Source organism: Oryctolagus cuniculus, chromosome 8, assembly GCF_964237555.1.
Source record: "Oryctolagus cuniculus chromosome 8, mOryCun1.1, whole genome shotgun sequence".
Lineage (NCBI taxonomy): Eukaryota > Metazoa > Chordata > Mammalia > Lagomorpha > Leporidae > Oryctolagus > Oryctolagus cuniculus.
In genome coordinates, this window is record NC_091439.1 from 88869002 (window position 1) to 88880531 (window position 11530).

At 39.5% G+C, this 11530-nt stretch overlaps 1 protein-coding gene across 3 annotated transcripts in view; it reads left to right on the forward strand.

The window, feature by feature from the left end:
- The window catches only part of CCNI (cyclin I), a 32298-nt gene that overhangs the window by 8955 nt on the left and 11813 nt on the right, over positions 1-11530 (forward strand). For all 3 annotated transcript variants that reach the window (XM_051820202.2, XM_051820204.2, XM_051820205.2), the window contains 4 exons: positions 4748-4876; positions 7076-7150; positions 7279-7419; positions 7708-7938. In XM_051820202.2, the coding sequence (XP_051676162.1) occupies positions 4748-4876; positions 7076-7150; positions 7279-7419; positions 7708-7938 (576 nt within the window). The remainder of the gene's footprint in view (positions 1-4747; positions 4877-7075; positions 7151-7278; positions 7420-7707; positions 7939-11530) is intronic.

Below are 11530 nucleotides of genomic sequence, written 5' to 3' on the forward strand. Positions count from 1 at the left end.
TAGATGTACAAAGTGTCTTCCAAACATTTGTGGAAATAGCATTATCTTATTTTCCACAAATTTTTTGAAGTGCCCTCTTATAGTTAGCCATGGAGGCTGAATACTTTTATATGATTCTAATTAGTTGATGAAAAGCACTCTTATAATCATCAGTATTTGTAAGGGGGTTGAGTGAACCCTAAGGTATTGCCAGTGTTGGAAGCTTCCTGGAAGATAGTTGGATGACCTCTCAATTACTGTTGGCTATATGCCTTTTCTTTTAGAAATTTTTAGACTTCTGTAATATGATTATATCATAAACTCTCCAAAAGTTTATTGTATAAGATGTCTCATGTATCTTTTTATCCCTGGTACCTTACATATCATTTGAGATAAAGAATAGTGGCAATTTAAATCTGTAAGTTTTCCTCAAGGCATAGCTGACCATCCATGTGTAACTTGTTATATCCACACATAGAGTTCTTTTTTTTTTTTTTTTTTTTTTTTAAAGATTTTATTTATTTATTTGAGAGGCAGTTACAGAGAAAGGAAGAGACAGAGAAAGGTCTTCCATCCACTGGTTCACTCCCCAGATGGCCGCAACGGCTGGAGCTGAGCCGATCTGGAGCCAGGAGCTTCTTCTGGGTCTCCCACATGGGTGCAGGGGCCCAAGGCCTTGGGCCATCTTCTACTGCTTTCCCAGGCCACAGCAGAGAGCTGCATCGGAAGTGGAGCAGCCAGGACTCTTAACTGGCACGCATATGGGATGCTGGCCCTGCATGCCAGGGCTTTAACCCACTGCACCACAGTGCCAGCCCCCACACATTGAGTTCTTCCAGCTTTTCAGTTCTAGTAATTTTCCTCCAAATTTGGGGATGGGGTAGGCTTCATTTCTCTAGTAAAATTCTTTCTTTTCTTCCATTTTCTTTTCCTTCTATTTTCTTGTACATTAAGTCCTTTTCCCAGAAGATCTCGATCTTTCCGCTACTTTTCGTTTTTCTTCTCCTGGGTTTTGTTTTCTTGGTTTTTTTCTCTTATCATCCCTGATGATTTTTTATTTGATACTGAACATTGGAAAAAATTGTAGTGATTCTTGAGTACAATACCCTCTTCCATAAAGGGTTTAGTGTCCCTCCTCTCTGGTGGGAGCTGACTGAAGGCTGGATAGCAGTTGGCTTTGGTGTCATCTTGTTTTGCCCTGATTAGTAGAGTGTAGGATTCCAACTTAGAGTTTGGAGTATGTACCAGGACCCCTTAATTCCCAAAGGATGCTGAACTCTCTTGAACTCATTCTTGCTTTTTAGAAGTTTTCTGTGTAACTTCTTAGATCCTTGTTCTATACACCTTCAGAATTTCATTCAGAAATTCAGTTGAGTGTTAAATTCTGATTAATCTCTCTTCCTGGTAAGCTCTTGGCTCCTCATGTCTCCAAATTTTGTCTCTAGCTCTGTAAGACTCCTAAAAGCTCCAGTGGTTTATTCTTAGCTTCTTGTCCTTCCCACTTGATAAGCAAGTACTCTGGAAGAAAAGCTACGGCAGAATGTTGAGCTTATCTCTCGTTACCTCCTTTTCAAAAATCCTGAATTCTCAGGGCTTGGTAGTCCTAGCAGTTCTGGTACCATTAAGAACAGGTTGTTGCTATAGCTTTTCTACTTGTTCTCAGCCAGGGTGTGTAGGTTTGCTGATACTGATGTCATCCTGTCCAAAAGCAGAAGGTTTTGTTTTGTTCTGTTTTTAAGTTGAGTAAAATAAATACGAGAAGAGATGCAATAGGAGCACAGGAAGATTCAACCTGAGTTACAAGGAAAAGTGTGTGGTGTGGGCAGTGACTATTGAAGTAGTTCTTGAAGGATATATAAAAAAGCAAGTGGAATTTAGAATGAAGTATGTTCAACCAGAAGGAAAAATGAGCAAATAAACAGTGATGTAAAGTAGCATGGCAGGTGCCAGGAGGAATCATAAATAGAAGTAGTATACCTAAGTATGAAGTGAAAAGCAGAAAGTGCTGGAAGATGGATGAAGCAGGAGAAATAGGTCACAAAGGGATTTATATTACAAGCCTGGGGGCTGGGGGTTGTACTAAATGTTTTAGGTAATGCTAAACCTTTCAGAGATTAAAGGTGGGGGGAGAATTTGTTGAAGTTAGCATGTATTATAGCAGCCAGCCTATGTTTTGTCATGTGGCATCAATTCATTATAAATTCTCTTTCAGCTTAGTTGTTCAACCAGTTAACCAAATCCGCTTAACCTTGTTTGAGTAATTCATATGAGAAAAAAACAAACGGTTTCCTTCATGAAATTAGGAAATGCTGTTTGGGACTTTGCTTTCTTCTATTCTTTACTTTGAGTGAATGAGGGTAACTAGTTAGGCACTTACTGTCCTGATATTGTTTGGTACATGTTTGAACTGGTTTGAAGAACTGATCTTAGAATTAGTATGACTTTAAAGAGTAGATTTTCTCAATTTTTTTTTTTCTTTTTTTGTAATTGCTAGTTCTGGGTAGTGATGGTAACACCAGCCATGCAGGGATGCTTTCCTGTCCCTATTTTTAAATCTTTTTGTTTTGTTTTTGTTTTGTTTGTTGACAGGCAGAGGGGACAGTGAGAGAGAGAGACAGAGAGAAAGGTCTTCCTTTGCTGTTGGTTCACCCTCCAATGGCCGCCACGGCCGGTGCACCGCGCTGATCCGATGGCAGGAACCAGGTACTTCTCCTGGTCTCCCATGGGGTGCAGGGCCCAAGGACTTGGGCCATCCTCCACTGCACTCCCGGGCCACAGCAGAGAGCTGGCCTGGAAGAGGGGCAACCGGGACAGAATCCGGCGCCCCGACTGGGACTAGAACCGGTGTGCTGGCGCCACAAGGCAGAGGATTAGCCTAGTGAGCCGCGGCGCCGGTCCCTATTTTTAAATCTTAATGTAAGATGTATTAAAGTTCATGGAACTGACGCTGTGGTGCAGCGGGTTAACGCCCTGGCCTGAAGCACCGGCATCCCATTTGGGCGCCGGTTCGAGTCTCGGCTGTTCCTCTTCCAGTCAAGCTCTCTGCTGTGGCCTGGGAAAGCAGTAGAAGATGGCCCAAGTCCTTGGGCCCCTGCACCCACATGGGAGACCTGGAAGAAGCTCCTGGCTTCAGATCAGTGCAGCTCCAGCCGTTGCAGCCATCTGGGGAGTGAACCATCGGATGGAAGAACTTTCTCTGCCTCTCCTTTCTGTATAACTGACTTTTCAAATAAATAAAAATAAAATCTTTAAAAATAATGTATTAAAGTTCAAAGATAGTGTTATGATCTCTTTCATGACGAATTTTATGGTTAAAAGAGTCATTCATGTAACTTTTCATAAATTTGTTTTTTCTGACATCATTTAGTGGGAATCAGTTTAGAGGTGGGAAGGAAGAAAACTAATATTTGAGTGCCTTTTGCATTCTGTTATGTGTGCTTTACATAAGTTACATCATGTAGTTACTCTAACTATATTGTAGTCTCCTTAAACCATGTTCTCTTTTATGTCTTTTGTGATACATAAACATAAAATTTTATGTTTGGGTTGTTTAATGTCACACATCAAATAACAATAAACTGTCATTCAGGGATAATTTTTTTCTGCCATACTCCCGCATTGTGTGTCTAAGGTCCGCAGATGGTAGTTAGTGATACTCTCGTTTCTTATTGCTCTTGTACTTTTCACCTCCCTAAAAGCCTCCCCAGTTTCATCAGATTATATCACCATGTATCTCTACTTCTGTGAGCTTATTTCCTTGCTGATTTTTTTGGGTGGCATAGTTAACAATACATTTATTTGTTTGGCATTTTAGATGAAAGCATTGGTAGGAATTTAATTTCTTTTTTTAATTCTCCCTATCTAGAAGGTTTATGGCTGCCTTCATTAATTTGGTGCCCAAGGATCCTTAGAAGCCCCTAGTTCCAGGGTAGATTTGAAAGTAGCCCTTCAAGAATTTGTATGAGTAAGAGATACTGTAGAACCAGTGATTTTGCTAACCGTTTGACGCAGGTCCTAGCAGTTAGGCTGTACTGCTTCCTCTCACTTCCTAGAGAAACCCTAGTTCCAGACAAAGGTGTTTTGCAACTTTTTCCAGACTTTTTATAAGAGAGAAAGATCTTAGTTCTGGACTTTGTTAGTATTTTTTTGTTTGTTTGAAATCAGAGACAGAGCGCTTCCATCCATTGGTTTACTCCCCAGATATCTGTAACAACCACTGGCACTGCTGAGCCAGGCCAAAGCCAGAGGCCTGGAGCTAAATCTGGGTCTCCCATGTGGGTGACAGGGATCCAGCTACTTAAGCTATTACCTGCTGCCCACAGAATGTACAACAGGCTGGATTGGAAGCGGAGTTGGGACTTTTAACCCAACACTCTGATAGGGAATATGGGCATCCTAAGCAGCAATTTAGCACTGCACCAAACACCTGCCACTGTAATCCTGGGTTTTAATAGCCCTGCTCTAGTTCCTTCTGTCTTACTGGACAGTGATCTGTAGGATGTAAATTCTAACTCTGTGCACCCAAATCCCATCGAATGTACAGCTTTAGTCCGATAAACTGCTTTAAATTCCTGTTGCCTTTTTGATTTATGAAATTATTTGCTTCTTAGGGTATCCGTTTCTAGCAATCTTTTCTATCCACCTTGATTTCATTTGCAAGTCTGAAGAGCCTAACTATTAGTACTTACTAACCTTTTATGAGAGAATTCTAAACATAACTTTTGATGTTAACTTTTAATTTTATTTATATGTAATTGTTCCCTTACAGAATGTTTCTCCATCCCAGAGAGATGAAGTAATTCAGTGGCTGGCCAAACTCAAGTACCAGTTCAATCTTTACCCAGAAACGTTTGCTCTGGCTAGCAGTCTTTTGGACAGGTTTTTAGCTACTGTAAAGGTAAATATTTTAAGATATCACTTACACATAACCTATTGAGAGTTTTATGCTAAACCAGAGGCTGTTAGTAAATATTGTATAAATAGAAAGCAGTAGAAAACTTTCCTGAAGATCTATATACTTAGAAGACATGATATTTTGTGTTTTGTTATGTTGTACATTTTTGGAAGCATTTCTAACTCTTTAATCTCCTTTTTGCTGCAAGTATTTTTAACTTGTACTTGACCTGTAATGTTTTTGATAGTAAAAATCATATAGCATTTGTAGAATGTTTAGTCATTTTAGGACATATGAGAATTGGTACACAAGAGGTCGACAGTGAGTCAGACTAGAAAGTATAAATTTATTGCACCTTTTTTTCTGTTCCTATTGAATATTCATATTGTGTTTTTCTGAACAATATGTTTTCTAGGGGTATACTTTGGGGTATATAACAAGATGTCACAAAACAACTTTAGTATATTTTTGTTGACAGGCAACATACACATTAATAAGTTTTATATAATTCTGCTATAATATGTTGAGTGTTATGTTAAATTGGTCATATTAAGCCCTCAACTAATTTAAAACAGAAAGTCAGCATTTCTCTAATTGCTAAGCATAAAAGTGGAAAAACAGTTCAACCATAGCCACTTTTATGTATAGCAATATATAAACTTGGGGGAACTGCAAATTACATGCCTTATTATTAGGCATAAAAACAGAGGCCAAAGAACTATGGAATGTTAAAAAATTGGATAGCCACTCAGGTATGTATCTTTTATTTCAGACTTATACTCTTAAAAGACTTAGAGAACCCTTAATTGTAATGATGCTAATTGCCTCAAATCTGGGTTATCTGAAAGACTTTTTATCTCGGCAGCAACTCCTCCACCTTCCTCCATTTCCCTCTACTACAGCTGATAATTCCAAAAAAAGTTTTTGGTTATGTTTTTCAAAATTAATTAACTACTTATTGTAACCTCTATCATAAAAGAGATGTTTAATCATGAATGGAGCTCTTTAAAAGCATAGAACCTGAGTCTTGTTCCAGATACTGAATCGCAATCTCTAGTAGGTAGAATCTGGTTGTCTGTATTACACAACACAAAAACAAACTGCACAGATGGTTCTCATACATAATGAGAACTGAAAACTGCTTGTTTAAAAAGTCACATTTGTTGTTGATTTCTTTTTATTACTAAATTTATTATGAGTACCCTCGAATTAAGGATTCTATTGCCTACTCATTGCTGACAGTTCTTTTCTTTTAATGAACTCCAGTTACTTCAGGGTGTGGCATTATATATTGCCAAATTGGAATTAAGGGAGCAGGACAATATCTCAGCAGCAAGAGCTGACTTCCCTTCCTAGATCACGTGTATGATGTCCCTTAGACTCTGAGACTTGTCTCACCTGTAAGATAAAGATACAACAAATTTAATACTGTATGTGGAGGTGCTTTCTAAACCATAGTACTGTGATCAGTAATTATCATTTCTAAAATATTGATAGTATAGAACCATCTTGTATGTCTCACATAGAGGATTGGAAGATTCCACTTAGAATGAGACAGCAGTCATTATTTACGTGTAACAAATGTTGAAGCAGGTTTTACTGTTTTTTTGTATTATCCAGTTTACCTCTTGTGTTGCTCAATGTAATTGAACTAAATTGTTCTAATTGCTTCATTGGCAGACATGCTGAAAGTGGGCCTGCTTTATTTCTAAATAAATAGGCAAGATGAAGCCCTCTTATGTGTGTTAGGCCCAAGAAAGTTAAATGCTTTCTACTAAATGATCTTTATGGATTTGGAACCTTTTCATTTTTATCATGTAACTTGAATTATGTATGGGTTTGGGGTAGCATACTTAATTATTGGAGAATTTCTACTAATCTATATACAATTTTTAAAAATTTTTTGGGAATAGTTTATTAAATAAAAGTGTATCTTCTAAAAGCAAGCTCTTCTCTCCTGGATAGAAATTAGCTGTGGCTAACAGGCTTTGGTTGAATTCCAGCAGTGAAATGATTTTCATTGTTTCCATAGAGTACCATATGGCTAGGATTGTGATATTAAAAGTTAGCTCTGATCTAGAAAGGAATGGGTAGAAACCAAATCAGTTCTGTAGAACGGTGTGCATTCTTACTTCTTTTTAAAACAATTTTATAAACTCTCTGAAAGGTCACTAAAGTTTTTTCCCCCTCTTCAAATTTTAGGCCCACCCGAAATATTTGAGTTGTATTGCCATCAGTTGTTTTTTCCTAGCTGCTAAGACTGTTGAGGAAGATGAGGTAATAAATCCTTTCAAGACTACCTGTGTTTCTGCTTTGAAAATTTGTTTACTATCTTTGTTTGCCAAAAACAAAAATGAGTTAAGTTTTTCTGTCCTTCTGCTCTTACTCTCTTTTGTTTTGGATAGAGAATTCCAGTACTGAAGGTATTGGCAAGAGATAGTTTCTGTGGATGTTCCTCATCTGAAATTCTGAGAATGGAGAGAATTATTCTGGATAAGTTGAATTGGGATCTTCACACAGCCACACCATTGGATTTTCTTCACATTGTAAATATGCTTAAAGTCTTGTAGTTTCTTATTTGAATCTGTTGTCTGTTTCAGTAACCTGACAAATAGACTGTGCACACACCTATTTTGTACTGATTTTTAGGTAAAGGAAAACCACTAAAATTAGCCAAGAAAAAAATAAAAATTAGGATATTTGTCAGCTTACTGAAACTAAAATTGCAGACTTAGAAATTGGGTGATACATAAGGGAGTCACATCAGTTTCTCTGTGATTTTTCTTAGACATTCTAAGTAAAATTCAAATGATTTTCTTGTGATTTGTTTCCAGTTTCATGCCATTGCAGTGTCAACTAGGCCACAGTTACTGTTCAGTTTGCCCAAATTGAGCCCATCTCAACATCTGGCAGTCCTCACCAAGCAACTGCTTCACTGTATGGCCTGCAGCCACCTTCTGCAGTTCAAAGGATCCATGCTTGCTCTGGCCATAATTAGTTTGGAAATGGAGAAACTCATTCCTGATTGGCTTCCTCTTACACTTGAACTGCTTCAGAAAGCACAGGTATGCATCATTCTAATTAGAGTTCATTTTAGAAGTTTTTCTTTTTTAAAGAATTACTTATTTGAAAGGCAGAGATACACAGAGGCAGTGGGTAGAGATCTTCCATCCACTGGCTCACTCCCCAAATGGCCACAACAGCCAGGGCTGGGCCAGGCTAAAGCCAGGAGCCTGGAGCTTCCTCTGGGTCTCCCACATGGGTACAGGGGCCCAAGCACTTGGGCCATTTTCCACTGCTTTCCCAGGCACATTAGCAGGAAGCTGGATTGGAAGTGGAGCAGTCTGCATCACAGGTGGAGACCCAAGCTCTGCTACACCACAACACTAGCCCCAGTTTTTTTTCACTAGAATACACAGGATTATCAGGTGATTAGAAATGTCTTAGCCTTATAATCATAATCTTAAAATAGCATATCTTTCTTAGTAGGTAACAAGAATTTACATTTGTGGGATTTTTTTTTTTACCTCTTGTAAAATATAGATTATTTTCTTGATTCTTTTCTTTTCCTGAACTGATTATATGAGTTTTGAAAAGTTAATTATGTATGCTCTTTCAGGTTTGTATAAAGAAACCTCAGGCTATTTATGTTTCATGTATTCTCTATTTCACTCATTTTATAAAATATATCAAAAACAAAGATAAGTTGCTTTTTAGACAAGCTAATAGTTTGTTGGCTAGCAAGTGAAATATTTCTAACAGACCTTGGCAGGTAGAAGTTATTTGAAAGAGATTTGTCCTGGTATTTTCTGTGCCTTAGATTAGTTCATAACTTTTTTTTTTTTTTTAAGATTTTATTTATTTGAAAGAGTTACAGAGAGAAGTAGAGAGAGAGGTCTTCCATCTACTGGTTCACTCCCCAGATGGCCGCAACAGCTGGAGCTGCGCCAATCCGAAGCCAAGAGCTAGGATATTCTTCTGGGTCTCCCACGTGGGTGCAGGGGCCCAGAAAGTTGGGCTATCTTCTGCTGCTTTCCCAGGCCACAGCAGAGAGCTGGATTGGAAGAGGAGCAGCCGGCTCTAGAACCAGCACCCATATGGGATGCTGGCGCTTCAGGCCAGAGCATCAACCTGCTGTATCACAGCGCCAGCCCTAGTTCATAACTTTCATCCTCTAACTGGTATACAACATTACAGCTTGATAAATTATCAACCACCTATGTAAAATAATGAAGGTTTAGTGGAGAAAACTCTCATCTAAATGGAGAGGTGGTGATAGGCCTGTATATTAGCAATTACTTTGAAAATCATGTAACCAGATAAAACTGACCAAGTTCACGTCTGTTGCAAAGCATGACCCTACCTTTTTTCCCTTGAAACGTCTCTCTGTATTTTCAGTCATCAGTAGATTTGATGGGTTTCATGGGATTTTACTTAGAAGACTTATACTGCAAAATATTTTTAAACTCAGAATTTAGAATAACAGTTCTCTGCTCCAATTAGTTCTTTTAAAGTTTTAGAAAAACAAAATAATGCTTCAGTTTGCTGTTTTATAACAAAGTTAATAGACGTGAGCTGGGAAACCTAGCAGAAGTTTAAGAAATATCTCAGGGAGGTGGTATAGTGGATACCTGCGATGCCAGTATCCCATGTGGGCACCGGTTTTTGTCCTGGCTACTCCATCTTTGAAACATCTCCCTGCTAATGTGCCTGAGAAAGCAGCAGCAGATGACCTAAGTGCTTGGGCCCTGTCGCTCCCCCATTCACGGAGGAACGACACTAAACCCTGCGCTGTTCTTTTGTCTGCTCGGCCCTTCCCGGGTTGGCTGCCGACCCCTCCACCTCCGTGGAGGGGAGGCTCCCCCTGCCACTTTCCCCCGCTTCCGCGGAGGAGCGGCACACCACTGGCCGGCTCTCTCGGGGGCTGCTCAGGTGTTCCTTCAGATGTTCCTGGTGCATGTTGACTCTCTCCTCCTTTATAGTCCTCTTCCACCAATCCCAACTCTGCTACCCACATGCCGAGCACGCTGCTCTCCTCCAATCAGGAGCAGGATCAGCTCCTGCAGCTCATCAGTCAAATTGGCGAGAGGCAGCTGCGTAGAAGTTTGCTCCTCCCCAGCGCCATATTGTGGGAGAGCAGATGCATAGAATAAGTCTTAATTCCAGTAACTTAGTCTAGTCTCAGTTGCTCCCCACAGGGCCCAATGTGGGAGAGAAGCTTCCAGGAAGACTGAGCCAGTAGAAGATTTCTCTCTTTCAAATGAATAAATTTTTTAAAGGATCTCTGAACGATCAGGTTCTAAGAATTTCAGGTCCTAGAAAAAGGGTGAGCCTTTTTTTTTTTTTGGACAGGCAGAGTTAGACAGAAAAGGTCTTCATTCTGTTGGTTCACCCCCCAGATGGCCGCTACGGCCAGTGAGCTGCGCCGATCCGAAGCAAGGAACCAGGTGCTTCCTCCTGGTCTCCCATGCGGGTGCAGGGCCCAAGCACTTGGGCCATCCTCCACTGCCTTCCCGGGCCACAGCAGAGAGCTGGACTGGAAGAAGAGCAACAGGGACAGAATCCAGCGCCCCAACCGGGATTAGAACCTGGGGTGCCGGCGCCGCAGGTGGAGGATTAGCCAAGTGAGCTGTGGTGCCAGCCTGGCTGAGAGACTTTTCATAAAAAAGGATAATAATCTTTTATTAGTGTATCTTACATTGAGTTAGCTTAGAGAAGTGTTTGCTTCCATTGAAATAAATGCAGTCATTAAAATAAAAGGTAATTGCTGTTCAGTGAAATTTTAGAAACTGTCATAAACTATCATAAATGAATGGTATGTCACAGGAGATACACTTTGCCTCTGTAAAGTGTTGGAAAGTTAAATATTAATCATTCACATGTTAAGTAGGGAAATAACTATTAACAGAAAACCATCTGTAGTACTTTATTGGAACAAATAACTTTGTCTACTGGAGAATCTGCTGATTTATGTTTTCTGGTGGTAGAAGGGCTCACTGAGATTTTTTCCTTAAACAGTATTTATAAGCATGACTTGATAGAATCTTCTGAGAAATCATTTATGCAGTCCTTTATTTTATAACCCCAACCTAGGGAAATTGGGACTTTCTGAGCATCACATAGAACTACCTAGAAGTGAAAAACTTAGAATAATCAGTGCTTTTTCTAGGTCATACAGACCTTACAGATGTAGTCCTTTTCTTTAGAAATGGAGGCCTTTTCCATACTTTCCCCAACCAAAACCTGATAATACACATAAGCCCAGAATACAAAGTAGAAAAATAGAGCCCAACTTCCTAATATGTGCTCAGGGCAGAGGCCTGTTGGGGTGCAGAGTTCTTGATAAGCTGTTTGGACATAGTTTGGAAACCTCTGTTCCATTTTCTTTTGTGTGTGTGTGTATATATATATATAGTTATATTGCAAACATTTATTTAGGAATCTGTTATCTAAACACAATGCTTAAGTTCTCTGTCTGATCTAGTATTCAAGTTGCAATGGGCAAGGAAGTGAAAAAAGTAAGGTTACAAAACTTGGTAGACACTTTGGATTTGATCCAGCAGATCTGATCTGAAACCATCTTATGCTCAAACATGATGGCTCCTGGTTTTGTAGGACTCAGTTCTGTCTGTGTTAAGTTTGCCTGTATTCAGGTAG